This window comes from Polyodon spathula, chromosome 25 (genome assembly GCF_017654505.1).
Source record: "Polyodon spathula isolate WHYD16114869_AA chromosome 25, ASM1765450v1, whole genome shotgun sequence".
Classification (NCBI taxonomy): Eukaryota; Metazoa; Chordata; class Actinopteri; order Acipenseriformes; family Polyodontidae; genus Polyodon; species Polyodon spathula.
In genome coordinates, this window is record NC_054558.1 from 23,539,572 (window position 1) to 23,559,734 (window position 20,163).

Here is a 20,163-nt window from a genome sequence, read left to right on the forward strand (position 1 = left end):
GAGGTGCTGAGGCAGAGAGTCTGCTTAGCTAGATAAGATGTAGCAGTTATATTGTATCAGAACACAACTGGAACTGCACGCATACCAACGCCTTTAATTTCATTGCCGTTCAAACTAGCTGAAGCCAGAATGTTAATCCCTTTCCTACAGCTTTGTTCACAAAAAAACCCCCCAAAAAATCTACTCAATCTTGGACTTTGGAGGTTACCTGTCTGAAGACCTGACCAATCAGAAGTTCATTTTGAAGATCAGCCACTGAGTCGTTTCTCAAGTGTGGACAAAATATATTAAGGCTTCTTTTTGTCTCAGCAGCTTTTTTTACAATACTCAAGTTGTACAAAAAACAAAAATAAAGTCCTTAAGAAACTTTGTGCAGGTCATGGCTTCTTGTGTCCCGAGCAGATGAACAGGATCCTCAGGCCATTGTGATGTAGGGATGCTGAAATCACTTGTTTAAGCTGACCCTCATTGAAAAGCAAATACTGGGACGAGCCTGAGCCTGGAGTCACTGCTTACTCAGATCTTCCTCTGACTTGGAACCCAAGCCAGGAAGGAACCAGCACTGTTTTACTAAAGCTGCAGTGCAAAACAGAATCTGCAATCTCTTTCAATAGCCTTGGGATCATCTCAGTATTAGACCTGTCGAACGCTCTCTCCTTTCAGCCGAGACGCTGGGGGGGGGCGTCTGCACACTGTTTGAAATGACTTCTTTTTATCTGACCTTTCATGTGCATTATTTGGATCTTAAGCACATTTGTGTAACCTTGACCTGTAAAACTGCAGCTGCTCCGAGATCTAGACAGTGGCTGATTACACTGTCGCACATCACTGCCTCCTCAACGGGCACACACATTCTTTCATTAAAAAATAGAGCCCGGTGTGCTACAAACCTCCAGTCACATCAACATAGTGCTAGAGTGCCCCCAAGTGGACTCAAAGTGCAAATACAGACTATTTTTAATAACAGGCAAAAGTAATGTGTTTCTGTTACAGATGACAGGTGAGGCTAGATGCTACGAAGCACACCTTCAACCTCTACGCAGTCTTAATAGTTCAGGCAAGCTTTAATTACAACTGAAGGCTGGCTTATTAAAGCAGTGTGTACAGTGGAAGCTGTGCAGGACTCAAGCATATAGGCAAGTGCAAAGCCAGTGGAGTCTCATGTGATGATCTAATCAGGGGCAAGTCCTCATTCGGATTTATAATCCTGATTTTCTAAGGCCCACGTTTCCTTCTATTTTTATTATAGTAGTAATGTTAATAAGTGGGCTTTAAACCTCACTACTGTTCAGATCATTCAAACAGACCCCAGGATGCTACTTTGTAACACTGTTGTGGAAGCAGCGCTCCATGCAGAGCACTGGAATTCAGCAGCTGAAGGCAACACCACAGCTTTAAATTACACACAGCACGAGACAGCCGTTTCGCAAGGGGAAAGAAACCCAATCACTTTAAACCTTGAGAAGCTTGATAAAGTCACTCGGAGACAACATGTTGTGAAATGACACGACACAACCCTGAGTCTGTGCCAAGTAATCATTGCAGACACAACTGGAGGACTGCCGGTGCCCCTCTCAACACAGCGTCGGCACGCCCAGGTATCACTTTCTCTACAGCTCAGGTACAAGCTGCGGCCATGCAGTCCGTCTTTGTGATCCTCGTGATCTGTTTACTGAAAACATTCAGATAATGTTAAAGACAAGACGATATCTGCAGGTGCCTCCTGGAATGAGGAGACTCATACGCAACTCAGCACCATCTGTCACACACACACTGCTGGCACTAGGCATGGAAACACTCAGCATTTACACTGACGGAGAGCTTATCGTATTGCCTTAACAGAGCTGTTTATGAACAAATGATTGCTGCTGCAGCACAGTAGAGTGAGTAGAATATCCTCCCTCTCTCTCTCACTCAACACATAGTTCCCCTTAAAGTCTGATACTCTATTTCCAATTTATTAGATAAATCTATATTACTGTAAAGGATATGTATGTACAGATAGATGTGAGAAACAACTGCTGCTGATACCAGGTTAAAAGCCCCACATTCTGCTTGTATATATAAGGATCAGGATCAGTTTTAAACCTGAGAAATGTATTTTTTATTTCTTACAAGTCATATTGTGTGCACATATACATAGAATTATATAAAATAACAAAAATAAAAAGACAATGATGCATAACTGACATCGTATACTAGCATTTTAAAACATTTTCACATGCATTCGAATTGTAGTTAGCAATTTGGGTCTTTTTCGGTAGTTTACCTGTAACAAAATCCAAAGTGGTGCTATATCTGAGACACTGGATTTGCATTGCAGATACGGCACTAACTGTAAAACTGTAAAGATAACGTAATCGTTCAAGCAAGGAATACTGTAGCAGAACAGCCACTGACATTATCATGAAGTGCAGAGAGGTCATACTGCAATACAGATTAAATTACAGTACCTTCTGGTGGGTTGGAAATAACCTGAAAGAAGTCTTATAATGTCTTATTGTGGTGCAGGACCCCCTCCTACAGTAATGTATCACACTGTACTCACGCCAAAAACTCACTCTGTTACTGCTATACAGCATGACAGTCAATAAATACAGTACACAGTATTGCTACAGGTTGGGATAGTTCCACTGCATTTTAGTGTAAAGAAGAAGAACTTTACAGCCTGAGAATCAATAAGAAATGCAGACTACGAGCCTGTACTCCTCTACATTCATCCAGGCTGAGAATCAATAAGAAATGCAGACTACGAGCCTGTACTCCTCCTCATTCATCCAGGCTGAGAATCAATAAGAAATGCAGACTATGAGCCTGTACTCCTCCTCATTCATCCAGGCTGAGAATCAATAAGAAATGCAGACTATGAGCCTGTACTCCTCCTCATTCATCCAGGCTGAGAATCAATAAGAAACGCAGACTATGAGCCTGTACTCCTCCTCATTCATCCAGACTGAGAATCAATAAGAAACGCAGACTATGAGCCTGTACTCCTCCTCATTCATCCAGGCTGAGAATCAATAAGAAATGCAGACTACGAGCCTGTACTCCTCCTCATTCATCCAGGTTGAGAATCAATAAGAAATGCAGACTATGAGCCTGTACTCCTCCTCATTCATCCAGGCTGAGAATCAATAAGAAACGCAGACTACGAGCCTGTACTCCTCCTCATTCATCCAGGCTGAGAATCAATAAGAAATGCAGACTATGAGCCTGTACTCCTCTACATTCATCCAGCCTGAGAATCAATAAGAAATGCAGACTACGAGCCTGTACTCCTCCTCATTCATCCAGCCTGAGAATCAATAAGAAATGCAGACTATGAGCCTGTACTCCTCTACCGCAAACCCAGTGCTTTCATTTGCACTTTGATCTGCGTCAGCACAGGAACATTCAAGTAAATTTAAACTGCAGTTTTAACAGAATGAAGTATTCCAACCTGTGCCAAAAAATGTTTCCCGTGTGACTGTAAACCACTGATGGAAATGAAACGCAGTTAGTTATTCTTCATTTAAGACCCCGTCCCATTGACTTCAGTGGTTTGACCTCCAATCTGGAATCAATCATCGCAGTCACCAAATCAGAACAGGGTTCTGTCAGATGAGGTTTACCATCCTCTCACTTGCTTCCCACAGCTTTTTAGCCGCCCCCTCATCCTCCGCGAAGGGGTGGAGTTTGGCGGGCTGGCAGTCGAAAAAAACCTTCCCGTTGTGCTGTAGGACTTCATCTGCTACAGCACAGTGAACGACGGTCTGAGCAGCAACTTCACAGGGCACGGAAACCAAGACCATGACAAACCACAGCAGCATGCGAAACACTGAGGAGAAGTGGGACGTCCAGTCACTGTGAACAAACCCTGCGGTTCAAAAAGGAGCTGCAATTAAAAGCATGTTTTCTACAAGCATGAAGTACACAGGGTCTTACTGCTTTAAGAGTCTTACTCTAAGGGCTGCATATTTGGGTTTCTCTCCCTGATCTTAATTCTGTAACTGAGCAATTGTTTTGAGAAGTACCATCTATTAAAACATTTCACTGCAGACAATGTCATGTAATGGACAACAAATTGTCTTCTTTTTTAACAAACTTCTTCTTAATTAACAAACAAACAAACCTGGGTGTACAGAATATGCAGTCACTCCTTTCCCTTCCATCATCCTGGCCAGTTCCTGAGTGAAGTAGATGTTGGCCAGCTTGCTCCGGCAGTAGGTGAAGAAAGGCACGATGTTGTAGTTCAGATCCTGGAAGTCCAGTTTCTGGTACTTGTACATAGAGGAGGTGAGGCTGATGACACGGCTCGGGGACGACTCCTTCAAGCGGCCAAGCAGGAGATTGGTGAGCAGAAAGTGACCCAGGTGATTGACGCCAAAGCACATGCTGAAGCCATCGTCTGTCCAGTCCAGGACACACGGCATTCCTGCATGAGGGGACGGGGGAAGCGTCTGTCTCTACAGTGCGTATTTCAATACATCTCTCTCTGTTTTTCTATCATTCTTGAATTAAACACCAAGTTAGCCCTGGTCATCCAGAGTCATCAGAAAGCCATGCCACCCTTAAATGGCCGGAGCCTTAAATGTATTTTCTTTTATTTACACCATACGTTCTATAAGATGGTAGCCATGGGCTACGTGAAATTCTCTCACCAGCGTTATTGATCAACACGTCCAGCCGCTTCTCTCTCTTCAGCAGTGCCTCACTGAAGTCTCGGATGGACTGCAGGTTCGCCAGGTTCAGTTTCATGTGCTGCACATTCATGCTGCAGCTCGCTCTCCTAATCTCCCTCACTGCCTCTTCGGCTTTCCCAGAGTCTCGACAGGCAATAATCACCCGGGCTCCTCGCTGAGCCAGAGCGATCGCAGTCTCCTTCCCAATCCCACAATGTCCCCCTGGGGGTAGACAAGTGAAAAAGTTTATTCAAATGTGCGGCAGTGTTGTGTGATGCACTTAGGGATACTGGCAGTGTAGGGACTGGGGTGACAGACTTATGTAAATCTGGTAGGGTTACCAGATTGCCACAGCTCAAAACCGGGATATAACAAAATAAATAACTGATAAGACTAATTAAACCATTCAAATATAGGCTAGAATAAGCACGTACGTCTGTGTTAATCACTTTATAAAAATAATGTTCTAGATTACCCTAGTGCCATGTTTTTTACTGTTGTTTTCACTGCAGGTGCCATAAACTAAAAGCGGTTGTTTACGTTGTGTCGCGCTACGGGAAGTGGCTGAAAACCCGGACTTTTTAAAGACTTTCAGCAAAATGTCGGGACACCGGGACCTTTGATGGCAAACGGGGCCAGTCCCGGCTAAACCCGAACGTCCGGTCACCCTAAAATCTGTGCTTTCCATCACGTGACTGATAAATACAATGAACTTGTTTAAATAAGGCTGCTGTAGGACACATATACTGTATAGCACGCAATCAAATCATTTGGGAGGGCAGCAGGCCCTCGTATTATATTTTAGCTACAGATCGGGTGGTGTCAAGGTCTTACAGAGATAACCTTGTTGTTGTAGCGACTTATTTAGTATCCATGTTAACTACTTGACCGCTTTAGTGAAATAACTTGTATTTGTGATATTATATATTATATCGCACAATTATATATATATATATATATATATATATATACACACACACTATTATTTACTGTCGTCACGTGACACGTCCTACTCCTGCACTGTACCCGAGTACCTAAACTCCTATTTCCAACATGCAATTGAATAGTCGGGTTTCCAAGTACATATTTTAATAAAAGCAGTTGTCTACCTGTGATAAGCACCGTCTTGCCATGTAGTCTTTTTGTATCGAGGCAGAATCGTCTCCTCTTCGTCCATTTCAAAAGCAGAAAACAAATCAAGCATGCAACCACTATGCCCAGAACATACATTTCACAATACTGCTGTTAAACACAGGCGACAGTAATTCAAACGACTATTACGGGCTACGGCTATACTGTGCAAGCCGTACGATTTGCACTTTTCATGAAACTACCACCACCGGCCATGCATAACGTATTGAAACAAGTACCAACAAGTCTGTACGGTGCACGGTTCAATCTAGTACGCAAGCGCAAAAAAGAAAGCCGAGCGTGTACAATGATGAGCACGCGATACCAGAAAAACAACGTGATTACAATGAGAGACAGCCGTTGTAGGATAATACGCATTTATTTCATCGGCACGTACGAGACACGCAGGAAGTTTAAGTTTAGAAGAGTGTGTTTATTTTATGACGTGTATGCCATTAAGTATTGTATCCACATAGCTTAGCAATCATAAGCAATGCAAGGAAGGTGACATGTTTGGTTTATCTCAGTGTGATCTTTGATACCATTGCAACACTCCATCCTCGCAGGGTCAGTGCAGATCTCACTTCATATTTCATCATTAGCCATTCCTAGCTGAGTGAAGCCAGACGTAGGGATCGGCTGTTCTTTACATTGGAAGCGTTAGTTGCATACAGCAATGGGTTTAAAATCTCCTGACTAATAAAACATACGAAAGTTACCTGAATTGAAGCTAGAGGTTTTTATTTTATTTTATTTATTTATTTTTTTGTTATACTGTAAAGCTTTGGAAAGTCTGCTGTCGTTGTAGCTATGAAGGGGAAGGCGGTTTTGGAGGGGTGCTCGCCTGTGGTTGCTATTGTCTTGATTGTATGGTTTTCACAGCTATCAGGTATGTTTATAATACAGTCTATTTATAGAAGCCACTATGCTTTACTGTATGATTATTTAATAGAAATTGTTCACGTGGTATATTGCAAACCAGTGGCAGTACCCTGTATGTGAACTTGTGCATGCTATAGATAACCAGAACTGTACCGTTTTGGCGAGGCTAGCTCAAGCTGACGTGTCAAACTGTTATGTAGTACACCAAACTAGGAGAGGTACACTCACTCACTCACTCACTCACTCACACACACACACACACACACACACACACACACACACACACACACACACACACACACAGAGCTAGTAAGAGGGCAGTGGGTGTGTCCTGTTGGATGGTTGGTGTCAGGTTTCCTAATTGCATTCTGTGCAACAAGCAGAGTATTCCCCTGGGGGAGCCACTAGCACCCCTGTACTCATTGCTCCTGTGGGACTCATTGACATTGTGGACCCACCTTATGCTCTGTCTGTCGCACTCCACATTGTGAACATGATAAGAGCCTCAGATATTAATAATCCTAGCCTCACATTGAGTCTGCAGGTTGCATTATTATAATGTTGTTGTAATATACATTTTATAAATATTTAGCCTACATGCTGCAGTCCCTCTGTATGTGTGTGCACTTGTCCCAGCATACATTCCTCTTGGAAACTGCTGCAATGACAATCTGATCAATCTGCGTTACAGATCAATTGTGTTTTATGAGGGCAGTTTGATCATAACACACCACAAGGCAAAGTTGACTTTACACTGTTGAAATGTATATGAGGTCATCACATTCTGAGCTGAAGAGAAAGCCAGGTGTCTGTGTTAATGGATTCTGAATGACATTGAACTGTCAGGGGACTGGCTAGACCACTGTCTAACTGCAAGTTGAGGCTTTCCATGCCAAGACTTCCCAGTGGGTGCAGGCATCGATTTATTTGAGTTCATGATAAACGCAGAAGGCTTTTGTATTTGCTAAAAGGAGTTTAACCTTTTAAGTGTAGCGTTGGCTATGAAATATCTGCATCTTGCAAAAACAAGCAAAGAGCCAACAAATCTTTTACCAGAAGAAAGAGGTGGCCATGCTCCTGCTGATAAGCAGTGATGAATCTTGGGTACAAATGCTTTAAGGGTCAGGTGCTTGTTTGCCAGCCACAATGAGGGCCTGTGTGTTCCAGACACACAGGATCGTGTGCTTCAGCCCTGAAGATTTATTGCTTTTTCTTATCGAAAGATAACAAAAATATGCCCTTGCTGAATTGTAAAAGTCTGTTCTGTAGAGAAAAAAAAAAAAACAGACTAACATATCAGTAAGCTTACTTAACATCTGTCACATGCTTATTTAAATGCAACCCCCCCTGCACACAAAGACGCAAAAATATGCCTGTAAATATTTTCTTTATATTGAAAATTAATTGTATCTCTCAAATGTTTATTTAAGTACAACTGCTACACACACACACAAAGAAACACAACTAGGCATGTAAATTTTTCTGTATATTAAAAAAAAAAAACATGCAGCAAATATGACACCAAGAGAAGATTTGTATGAAGTGGAGCTGTTAAGATCTCAATATATTGTGATACCCCTTTGCAGCTGCTCAGAGCTCTTGTGAAAGTCACTGTGGTCAGCTCTCAGGGGATTGCTCTTGCCAGCCTACCTGTGAGTCTCTGAAGGAGTGCTGTGCAGATTATCGACAGTTCTGCCTGCAGATCTCCCCACACTCTGGTACTCTCCTGGGCGGAGCTGATTTTATCATCTTGAACACAACTTTTGATCCTGCCTCTAAACTTGTCTGCAGGTTAGTGCACAGTAAAGAGTAGACTGACAGTGCCAAGATATGAGGAGACAGTGTTAAAATGTTATTGTGCTGACTTAACCCATTAAGTACCAAACAATTCTTTCTTTGAAAAAATTACAACACAAGCTGTATGTAATTTGATATATTACATTACATCTAGACTTAACACAATTAAAGTTATCACAACAACAAGAAAAAAATAAAAAAATAAATAACAGGTAGATGCCAGTTAACAATGCTCCAAACAATTACAGAGTAGCCTGTCCTGAAATGAAGACAAAGGCACTGAATGGGTTAAAAACCTTCACTCTAGAAAGTCACATGACTTAAACACTATTGGCTGCTCTATAAGATGCTAGGACCGGTGGAGCTTTTTCAATACGATAATAATACTATGCCCCTTGAAACTAGATTTGCAATTTTAAAGCTGTGTTTTTCTGAGATAAAGATGTGAAACTATACGATAACATGCAGTGACATACTTGCTTTGTCAGGTTTAATTCTGAGATCGACACAAAGGGATATGTTGATAGTGGAAACAGAGGTCATTGTGTTTCACCATTACTGTATGAAAGTGGCTGGATTCCCTTTGTAGTGTCATCAGATAATGGAACAACATTTAACCGGCATGGCACATGGCTAGCAGGTATTCACTGATTTTATTATTGCTTCTGAAGGAATCGTTTCATTTAAATGGCACACGTCAATATACACATATGTTATATAAACTCAGTAACCATGTCTGTTTTTCTTAACTATGTTCTCTTTCATTAGTCCATCACAGCAAAGTGAGTGCGGAATTTAAAATCACTCTTCACAATGCAACAAAGTGGCAGTACTATGGCACACCCAATACTGGAGGGTCCCTGACCATGAGCTGGGATGCCTCATTGCTGACATCTGTGACTGTCAATGTTGAGCTCTGGGGTTACAGAGAAACAGGTACATTAGAAAAGATTACTACTGCCTGTAACTGAGCAGCATGTATTTACATGAGAGCGAGAATCTATAAGAATGAGAAGCAAACAAACCTACAAGAATGTCTTTCAAACAGTGCAGTATTGCAAAAGACTTTTGATGTCGTTTAAAATGCATTGCCTCCTGCTATACCTAACACAGAATTGTGAAATACTGAGTATTGAGTTTCTTACACAGTGAAATGCAGTGCGCGTGGCATTAGCCTATCCGAGATTTAACTAAATGCCTGAATTCCTGAATTGTCGAAGGAGCATAGTAAAATGTTACCACAATAACATGAGTGCTTCCTTCTGTCCTAAGGTGAGGCCTATTCAGACTCCTGGAACCCAGAACTGAGATTTTTATACTCCCTGGGAAAAGCTGTTCCCAACAGTGGCTCCTTTACCTTTGTCCCCCACTGTGCTGAGAAACCCTTCTCGGACTGGGAAATCGGAGCATTAAGAGTCAGCCCCAGTATGAACGATGAGGGGGCCCGGTAAGCAGTGTTCACTCTGCTGTAAGCCTCTGGATCATTTCAAGAGCTGTCATTTTCAGGATTTCAAAGTAAAAACAAGAATAGCGGTGTTGTTTTTCTAGTGGGGGCTGTCGTGTTTGTCTACAGTAGCAGGGTAATTTGAAAACCAAGAGAAAGCAATGCTCCGGTTATTCTTGTGCATTGCTGGCATCCTTCCAGACACACGTTTAGTGATCAGTGCTTGAATGTTTGACACTCCTTGAAGAAGCCTGTCACTGAGGTCCTTGGTTTCCCAGCTGCAGTTGCAGATGCTCAGGGTAGGTGGGCGACCACTGTTATCCTTCTTTTGAACTGATACACTAAGCCTCTGCTTCTAACTATTTAGCAACCAACTAACAGACAGCTAGGTGCTCTCTGCCTTTTGTGCTGCGCGGTGCTTCTTGTGACATGTGATGTGGTTTAGCTCCTTTGCATACTGTTTTACGTTTCTTCCTGCTTTCTGTACTGTTTTCTTTTTTTACCCAGGGATGTTGCAGCTCTGTGGACTGGAGTACATGCGCTGGCCTGGCACCTGGAGGAGAAGTTCAGGAAAGACTCAGCTGCCTGGGCATATGACAAGTGCATCAGCTGGCATGAAACTGAGCAGAAGCTGCCTGACTTTCTGTCCGAGATAGCCGACTGCCCATGTACCCTGGCCCAGTCCAGAGCTGACACGGGCAGGTTTCATGTAAGGCCATCTGCGAGACACCCATCAAGCCCGATAGGGTTACATGGTTCTGCTTTTGTTTGTACTCTGAATTCTGCTGTACCTGGGTAGAGTTAATGCAAGTCTTGTTTTCCATTCCAGACAGACTATGGGTGTGATATTGAGAAGGGAAGTGTGTGTACCTACCACCCTGGAGCTGTGCACTGTGTGAGGGCAATCCAGGCCAGGTGAGGCACAGGGACAGAGGGTGACCGAGGGCAGCATTACCCCTGTAGCAGATTGATTGCTGGTGTCACTGCACGTAACGTCATCTTTGCATTTCTTTTCTGGTTTCTAGTCCTAAGTATGGAGCAGGGCAGCAGTGTTGCTATGACCACACAGGGGCCCAGATATTGACAGCAGACTCCATTGGAGGAAGCACTCCAGACAGAGGACATGACTGGGGTTCTCCTCCGTACAGAAAGCCCCCCCGAGTTCCTGGGGTGTCCCACTGGCTGTACGATGTCATCACCTTCTACTACTGCTGCCTCTGGTCTGACAACTGTCACTACTACTTCACCCACCGGCCATCCAGCGACTGCAGAACCTACAGGCCCCCCAGAGTCGGTGAGCTGTTAGATCTGAGTGGCGTCATCTCTTGATACAGATAACGGATCAAGGGCTTGTCAGCTGACGCTGTAAGGGGTTGTGTGAGATCAGCAAGAATGGTTGAAGAATGAGTGGCTGGTATTTAAACCCTACTGGTCTCGGCACATCCACAGCAGTGCACACTCCAGTTTGAACCTGTTTCTCAATCTCCAGTGCTGTTGTGTTTTTCCATTTACAGGCGTGGTATTCGGAGACCCCCATTTCATAACATTGGATGGCTCTACTTATACCTTCAATGGGAAAGGCGAGTACTACCTCCTGAATACAACCTACAAAGCCCTGACTGTTCAAGTAAGGACTGAGCCTGTGTCATTGGAGAATGGTGAGTATCTATTGCACAGGGAAGAGACTGTAGACTAATTCACTTTTATTCTCTGGGGTCTTTGGTTTGAATTCAGCTTTGTTCTCTAAGTTGGTCAGCGTACTACTCTGAAATCAAAGAAACTCCAAACAGGTCAGTAGTCACCAAAAAAATAAAAAGCAACATTATTTCAGACCAAAAAAAAACAAAGTCACTGCACAGTTATTTACCTTATATTTTCATATTTTCAACTTGCAGGGAGTTTAGCCAAGGCCACCAGGCTGTCAGCAGTGGCCATGCAAGAGAGCGACTCTGACGTGATAGAGGTGCGCACGACCAGTCTCCCTGACCATTTGGAGGTGTTGAGAAACCAGCAAGTTCTCAGCTTCTCTGAGCAGAGCTGGATGGACCTGAGAGGTACGTCATTTCAGCCATAGAGATAGGATAAGATCAGGTAAGATTCGATGAGATCAGCCAGCCGTGTTTGTGGCTGTGTTTATTTTAAGAGGAGAGATTTTCTAATTGTGTAACTGCAGCCCCCTCAGTCCTGATTGTGGTTCTGCAGGAGCGTTCCTGTACTCCTCTGTCCAGGGAAATGTCTCAGTGATGTTCCCGTCAGGAGCGGGGGTGGAAGTGCGAGGGAGGGGAGGGCTGATGACAGTGAGCGTTGTACTCCCGGAGGAGTTCCTGAATCACACCTTCGGCCTCCTCGGCTCTATGAACAACAATCCCCAGGATGATTTCGTGTTCAAAAACGGAAGTGTCCTGTTTGGGGATTCCAGCCCGGAGGATCTGTTTGTTTTTGGGGCAGACTGTAAGTATCTGGAAGGAATAGTGGGGCAATGTATAACTCACTGTACTGTGGAGTAGTTTTAATTATGCTTTTTTTGTTTAGGGGCTATCTCTAATGAAACGTCCCTCTTCACCTACGACACCACTGACCTGCTGAATACATACTTCTATGCCGAAAAGCACGACCCTGCCTTTGTTCCTGTTTATTCTGTAATTGAAAACCCAGACGACCCCTTGTATGGGGAGATGTCCAAACTCTGTGGTCAGGACCCATTCTGCAAGTTTGACGCAATGACCACGAAGAATCTCGCCATGGGGAACGCAACCAAAATCTCCTTCCAGAGCCACGTGTCCTTGGTGAAGGATCTAAAACCAGGTGAGGAGCAGCTGGAATGTCTGGCCCTTCAGAAAGAGGAGCGTGGATTACACTGTGCTGTGGGAGGCTTGGCAACTCTGATAAGAAAGGGCAATGAATAGCGCATTTAAAATTGGATAAGTGGCATTAATTACAAAATCATTTCAAATGAGGTGTCATGGGACAGTACATCAAAATGAGGTGTCATGGGACAGTACATCAAAATGAGGTGTCATGGGACAGTACATCAAAATGAGGTGTCATGGGACAGTACATCAAAATGCCTGATTTACAGAATTTCAGATAGCTTCAAGGTGCATGTAAGATTGCTGTGTAGTTTTACACTGGCTGCTGTCTCTTTAGTGTTATCCTGTGGCTGGCTTGCTCCTCCTACGAAGGGGAAGAAGGAGGGCACGACATACCTGGCTGGATCAACCGTGAAGTTTACCTGCAACAAAGGCTACGTCCTCACCGGGTCTGCCGAGCGAACCTGCCTGTCCTCTGGCATGTGGTCGGGCGACGCCCCCCACTGTGTCTCAGGTACAGTTCAGCATGTCGAAGGACTTTTCCAGCACCCTTATTCTCCCTTTTTTCAACGCTTGAGTAATTTGGTTGTACTCTCTTGCATAGTTAAAAGGAAATTGCATATTTGCTTATTTTACTGCAAACATTTTTAAAAAACTGAGACAGGGTTTTTTTAAATGTCATTACACCAACCATGCAGAGTGGGGTAGTATAACAAGGGGTCTACTTAAATCACGGTAAATTTACCTTTTTTCGGCGGGTAAGTTGTGGAATATAATTGGGAGTTCGCAGACATTTTCGCGGTCTTGTTTAAACATTAAATAAACCTAAGCAGACAATATTTCAGAGCACTATAAAAGCCTAAACATAGAGGTAATTTACTAAAACAGTGCTGTCATTTGTTAAAGGCAAGCATGCTGCATCCCCCTGCAGTTGCTGCTGACATTCTCTGTCTGGTGTGGACTTGTCCATACATTGAGACGGCACGTCTGCATCCACTGAATTGGTTGGAAGTGTAAAGCAAAGCTTTGCCAAGTTGTACAGATATGGAAATCGATTAGAAACAGCCCCAAAACTTGGTTAGCCAAGGGCATCTGGCATACTTTAATAAGGGAAATATATGCAGCACCACGTTCGTTGTAGTGTTATTTGTCCCATCCAATAATTTATTATATACCGAGTCAAAACAAAGAAAATGTGCCTATTTGGGCCTAAAATTCTAACTGCGTTTAAAAAGTAAGCAGCAGGTTGTTTGAAGCGAGGTGGCTGTGCAAGATCTGTACTGATTTAACTTGGCTACAACCGACAGGAATACTTTTTGTCTGCGTTCACGTTCCAGTTTGTTTTCTGAAAGCTGTTTATTTTATGTTCTGTTAAGCAGCCTCTGTGGTAGCCTTTCGTTTAATGTGTGATTCTGAAGTTAAATAGCGATCAATCATATTTTCTCCAAAGGCAAATTACAAAATGTGCAAAACAATTACCTCCACCTGCATGTACATTGTTTGGGAAATATCTTGACAAAATCCTCAGCCGAGATATACTTTGCTTGTTTTGCTTTGTTTTCCATTGGTATTTTACTGCTGAAAACTAGATTTTAGCAACCGAAATCAAAACAATGCAGCACTGACTTTGTCCCACCCCCTACTGTAGTACAGATGCACTGATAGGCTGATTAAAACATCGCTGTCATTTGAACGATAAACAAGAACAGCCACTTTGGTGTATTTTTTTGTAAATGTTATTTGTGTAAGGAGGTTTTTTTATAATTTTTTTTGCCTGTACAATGCACACAGGACGGCGAAGGAATAAAATCTTATCTACAGAAGGAAGATGCATAGTTTGCATCACTTGCGTTGTGCAGTAATTCATTTAAACAAGGCTTCTTTTTTTCTCTCTGTACTTGTCCAGTATGCATTGGCCCCTTAAAGAGGTAAAGATTTAGGTAGACCCTTAAGTATAGCATAACCAGCATCAGTAAATCATGGTAAAACTCAGAACTACAGATCTGTACTGTAAGTGTCAGTAATGTTCAATTCTCTCCTAACTGTTCCTTCTTTTATTCTTTACATATAAGAACACATGTAATCTGCACTGGATCAAAAGCTGGCTCTGTGCTTCTCTCTGCCTACCAGACTTTTAAAACTAAAGCTTTAGTCTACCTTGCCAGCAGTCTGCCTGCTTTCTTATGAATGGAAAGTTGCAGTTTCTGGAGCCACTCAAAGCTGTGTAGCTCATGGCATGTAACTGAAGCCAAGCTGCTGTGCCTCCTATGCCAGCAGATGGAGGTGTTTCACAGGGAACCTAACCAGTGTAATTAGTGGAAATGGAGAGCTGTACTTGTTTGAACCAGCTGCTCACCACACTGCTCAAGATTGCAACTCATTCCCCCATCTGATCTGCCCTGCAGATGAGTGCTTGTATTTTAATTATATTGTATTACTTTTCAGCCAGAAACTTCCTTTTGATATCAATCTACATTTCAGGCCTCATCTGATTTAGATCTCATCCACCCTCTTGTAAAGGGTTCTGCAGTGTAGCTGGGTGAATTTGAGCATACTGTTTGCTGTGGTCTGTCTGATTTAGATCTCATCCACCCTCTTGTAAAGGGTTCTGCAGTGCAGCTGGATACAAGCACACTGTTTGCTGTGGTTTTCATGAGCATGAGTGCAGTCCTGAGAGCTTGCCTGTCTGCTGTGCCAGCTTCAGCCTCCCGTGTCTAAAGCTCCTGGTCCACAAAGGCTTTGGATTTCTGATTTCTTGCTCTTCATTGCATTGGTTTGCTCTGTTGGAGACATGTTGCTGGTTTTATTTATTATCTTTACTGATAGCGAGTTCGTTCTCTTCTTTAAGTACTGGCAATCATACCACCTTGGATCCTGCTCTTGCGAGATCACGCAGCCTATTAAGATTAAGATTGGACCTGAAGCGTATTTGGATGGGTGGCAGTCAAGGCAAACCAGGTCCTGCAGAAAGTGGCTCAGGCCTCCACAGATTACATTAAAGGACATTTCTTTCTTGCCTCTCATTGGCATTCCTTGGTAGGCCCACCTGATACCACCTGATGTGCACAGAGTTTCATTTGGGGTTCTAATACCTGTTGCGCAGGAAATGAATCTGGAGTGAGGTGGGAGTTGAAAATAGTAATTTACAGAAAAAAATAAAAGGGACTTTCAAGGAAGTTGTTATGCTAATGAGAAGAAACAAAGTGTTTTTTTAAAACCTTGGTTATTAGAGACTTCCGTGAAAATTAGATTTTGTGTTTCAGTGAATAGATCCAGTGTATTTTAAACAGCATTATGCAAGGTTTGTTAAATCTTTCCACATTATACCCTGAAAAATATGTTTTTTTAGTAGGAACAATGACTTCTAAGGGTCTTTGTAATGTGGATGTAAACAACTCGCTTCTAAGACATCAGGCTGTTTTTAGACACCAAACACTTCCAAGTATAGTTCCAGCTGCCTGTTTGTAGTTTGTTTGCTTTTTTAAGTGAATGTCCTCTATTCTGAACTTGGAGTACATTAGGGATTCTGGGGAAAGTAAACTTCAACACATATATAATTTACCCTTAGCCATCTTCATGACTACAGTGGAAAATAGATAATCACTATTCCCTTTATTATTGTTGGCATGTGTTTGTTCTGCGTGTCTGTGAATGCTAATTCAGTTTTATGATGCCCAAGTTGTTGCTGTATAATTAGTTTGAATGTTTTCAGGCAGGAACATGTGTATCACGAACAGGCGAGGTTGGCTCAGATTCATGAGAATATAGCAGAACCTGTATTAGTTTCACAGCATCACAAGATTAATCAGCAGTCACACCCAGTTTAATTGCTTCGGTCAGTGGTGAAGGTGATTGCAGCAATGCCCAATGGGGGTTTGCCTGCCACAGCACATCACACCAGTGTGCTCTGGCAATGGTTATTCTCATACACCGTTTGTTTCCGCAGTGCAAATTATGTTGCTCCTCCAAGGCGAATTTAAGCTTCCATCCGTACAAGAAAACATCTAGGAATGCTCCCAGACCATTACATCATTTAAGCTATGATTTCAAACACTGAAATTATAAAAGTGTGACTGAGACTACACAAAAAAACTAGAAAACAATATATCTATTAAAAATAAAAGAGTCAATGTTCCACAAGAGCTCATTGAGGATGAAAGCATGCTGCCTTCATGATGTCCTGGGGGGTTACAGGCAGCAAACTGACTGCGGTTAAGACGGGTTACAACAAAAACTCCATCAAAAGTTCGAGGCATTTAAAAGGGTTATGTGATACTTTTGAGCTTTGTGTCCAGCTTTTGTGTAGAAAAGCCCTGTGGCCTGTGGGACTGTGAAACTTCCTGTATCCTGGGAATTCTGAGTAAAACAGGTCTTTGTGATGAGAGCGACCCATCCCAAGCTGAGGTTTGATAGTCAGCACTGCAGCCATCAAAGATCTATGTAATCTATAGATATATAGCGAAGTCATCAAAGCTCTATAATCCACAGACCTATAGAGAAGTCATCAAAGATCTATGTAATCTATAGATCTACAGTGGCCACTGAAAACCAGGACACCCTGTTGTCGAGTGTGGACCCAGATTACAAGGCTTAGCGTGAACTGCAAATATGAATATATGCATATATAGAAGTCAGACTGACTCCAACGTCAGCCTGAGAGGACGTGCACAGACAGACTGCACACAAGGAGAGAGAGAGCTCTTTGTAGAATCGTAGCTCCCATTAACTCAAAGAAAGAGAGGTGGTGACCTATTGTATAGAAGAAACCATGGCTTGAGTCTTGATTGACATTTTTTTTTTAATGACATTATCAGAAAGCACCCAGAGGTTTAAACACCTCTTTTATACTTTTAAATAATAATAATAATAATAATAATAATAATAATAATAATAATAATAATAATAATAATAATAATAATCATCATCATCTCATAATCTGGTCTGCTGTTTGATGTCCAAGTCAACTAATCTCTTGACATTGCACACATTGCTAGGTAAGTGACCTATGACCTATCTGCACCGTAGAGCGTTGCCAGGGAGCGTGTAAACAGGAATGCAAACCACAGTGCATCATTTTAAATCGAGTTTAACCCTTTGAGATCCTTGTTGAGCAGGCAGTGTCCAGAAAGATTTGAAAACTAGACTTTGAGAGAAGGATTTACAAACAAAAAGAGGCCATGTGGTCTGTCAGTAGCTGTACGGGTCCTAGTAGCTCACAGATCCCAAAACTTCGCAATAATTCAGCATCAACCTGGTCTGTATAAAACAAAGCACCTCCTGCCCTCTGTCCTGAGTCTGTCACCACGTTATTTCCAACTGTGTGCCCCAGTCCTGGTTTCTGTCATGAGTGTAAACTATTGTCTAGGGTAATGCACAGTGCAGTGCTGCCATCATGTGAGAGACAAGGGAAGTGCAGGTACCTAGACAGACATGTACTTGCCTTTCTCATACTCTTGTCTTTCTCATGCAATAATTTCCTAGATAACACCCTTGGGATCGTGTTGGGAAGTGTGGGCGGGGCCCTTGCACTGATCATCATGATATTCATGATTTACCGGCACAGCAGAAAACAGCAATAAGAGGTGAGTATGAGCAGCGATGGCACTGCAGCTTGTCATTGCACCTTACTGTCCCCTTACTGTGTTTCAGGATGCATTACTGCAGCCGCGGCTGCACAATGTTCAACTCGGTTTATGGGTAATTGCACAATACTCTGCTACTGAAAGATTCACATCATTATGATGTATTCAGGCATACCTGCTAGATAGGACCAGCATGTATGCCTGAGTGCATAGTGGGAAATGACTGATGCATTGTATGTGCAGATAAACCAGATTGGCTGGCGGTGCATCCTTGGTTGAAGAAAGAAAAACAAACAAACGTACCCTTAAGTGTGACGTGCCCATCACTGCCTACCACCATAACCCAGTTAGAATTAATATGCATTGCAGGTCCATTTTAACAGCAGGCTGTCTAACCATGAGACCAGACTGCCCAATACTCTCATCCTGCATGCAATCGTTAGTCATGTGTGTCCTTTTTATATGCAGTGTAAAACAGGCCTCTAGAAGCGACCTGCAATTATACTCCTGAAAATAGAGATGAAATACAGTATTCTGTAGACTAGGTACCTTCATTTTAGTGAAAATAGTTTACATACAGGGTTTAAATGTTCCCTTTAATTGGCACCGTGTGTCTCCAGTTTAAAAGCAAGCATATATATTAAACGTGTATTTTTTTTAATATAGCAATGCTTTATTTGTCGTTCTATTATTACTCACCTTCATAAAAAATAGAAATGTGAGCGCTGTGTCGGGTTGCTGTACATCATTGTATAAAAACTGCATTGCTGTTGGAATGCCTGAGATCCGTTTGAAATATATTTATCAACCTTTTGCCCCAGGGATACACATAAAATTGTATTTTTCTTGGTTGACAAAAGCAAAAAAAATAATAAAAAACCTAATAAAGATATTATTGATGGGTAAGGGAGCCATTTTGTTCTAGAGCAGTAAATCTGTCTCTCTGTCACCTTTTTTCATGACACTACAAAGTGCACAGTAAAATAATGGTTTTAAGGGACTTTCCAGAGTGCGTGCAGATTCATGCCTGGCTTAAATTGCTCTGCACACTGAGGCTATAGATTCTACATTAACATGTGCAGAAAAAAACATGCTGTCCTGACACCGGAGACAGAGAGAACTTGCTGGCTGAAAGACTGGCTCGGTTTCCCATTGATAGGGATACTGTTTTTTCAGCAAAGGGGATCAGAAGAATTAGTATTTATTTCTCTGTTTTTTTTCTTCTTTCAGGAATCCCAGAGAGAGTGGTTTATAAACCCCAGAAGCTTACTTTCAAAGTCAGTTGAATGAATCAAATCAAACCCTTTCCGCCATGCAGCTGAAAATCTTCAGTCTGAAGACTGCGGTGCAACTTGATGAAAAACAAAGAAAACCCAATTAATTACCTGGTTTTGGATATACAGAGTCTCCGGCTAAGAGAACACCCCTCGGGAAGCAAGCAAAGTGCTCTTACAGCCAAAGTGTTCTCTTAAGACGGAGTTAGGCACCAGACACAATATTAATCAATCAATAAATCAACACATATGTATTACTTGTCATGATGCACATGCATCAGCATATGAAATGAACCGAATAATTAAAAGCAAAATAGACAAGTATATGTTAATAAACTATAATAATAAAGTAACAGACAACTAACGTTAATAATACTAAAGCAAAACAACATGGTGAAAAAGCTTCAATCTTCTTGTACTCTGTGCTGATTTACTGTGGAAGCATTTGAGGCCGTTTCGAATGAAATCACTTTTGTTTGATGCCGTACAGAAAATTTATTTTTAAAGATCTAACTAGCTTTCATAAATACTGCTGCCTTTTTGTGAACTTTTTTAACTTTTGTATGCACATGGATATAAGGA

At 42.3% G+C, this 20,163-nt stretch overlaps 2 protein-coding genes across 2 annotated transcripts; one reads left to right on the plus strand and one right to left on the minus strand.

The window, feature by feature from the left end:
- Window positions 1–2,098: 2,098 nt before the first annotated feature.
- LOC121300380 (retinol dehydrogenase 14-like) lies at window positions 2,099–6,063 on the minus strand. The gene is made up of 4 exons (XM_041228957.1): window positions 5,771–6,063; window positions 4,641–4,883; window positions 4,112–4,414; window positions 2,099–3,856 (listed from the first exon to the last, which is right to left on the minus strand). Exons 1-4 carry the CDS (start codon window positions 5,889–5,891, stop codon window positions 3,597–3,599), a joined length of 927 nt encoding a protein of 308 aa, XP_041084891.1. The 5' UTR covers window positions 5,892–6,063; the 3' UTR covers window positions 2,099–3,596.
- A 131-nt stretch (window positions 6,064–6,194) lies between these two features.
- On the plus strand, window positions 6,195–19,875 carry LOC121299427 (sushi domain-containing protein 2-like). Its single transcript, XM_041227110.1, has 15 exons — window positions 6,195–6,681; window positions 8,261–8,465; window positions 8,960–9,111; window positions 9,240–9,407; window positions 9,744–9,918; window positions 10,423–10,624; window positions 10,745–10,830; window positions 10,941–11,209; window positions 11,430–11,573; window positions 11,811–11,969; window positions 12,118–12,366; window positions 12,448–12,720; window positions 13,063–13,239; window positions 18,207–18,307; window positions 19,538–19,875. Exons 1-14 carry the CDS (start codon window positions 6,603–6,605, stop codon window positions 18,302–18,304), a joined length of 2,436 nt encoding a protein of 811 aa, XP_041083044.1. The 5' UTR covers window positions 6,195–6,602; the 3' UTR covers window positions 18,305–18,307; window positions 19,538–19,875.
- The last annotated feature ends 288 nt before the right edge of the window (window positions 19,876–20,163 follow it).

Bases quoted from the DNA above. Each gene is read 5' to 3' on its own strand.
- LOC121300380 (XM_041228957.1), bottom strand. From the start codon at position 5,891: ATGTATGTTCTGGGCATAGTGGTTGCATGCTTGATTTGTTTTCTGCTT. The intron at 4,884-5,770 runs GTAGACAACTGC...GTCTACCCCCAG, and splicing joins CAAGACGGTGCTTATCACAG to GGGGACATTGTGGGATTGGG. The intron at 3,857-4,111 runs GTTTGTTTGTTT...TTTGAACCGCAG, and splicing joins TGCATATTCTGTACACCCAG to GGTTTGTTCACAGTGACTGG.
- LOC121299427 (XM_041227110.1), top strand. From the start codon at position 6,603: ATGAAGGGGAAGGCGGTTTTGGAGGGGTGCTCGCCTGTGGTTGCTATT. The intron at 9,408-9,743 runs GTACATTAGAAA...TTCTGTCCTAAG, and splicing joins CTGGGGTTACAGAGAAACAG to GTGAGGCCTATTCAGACTCC. The intron at 12,367-12,447 runs GTAAGTATCTGG...TTTTTTGTTTAG, and splicing joins GTTTGTTTTTGGGGCAGACT to GGGCTATCTCTAATGAAACG.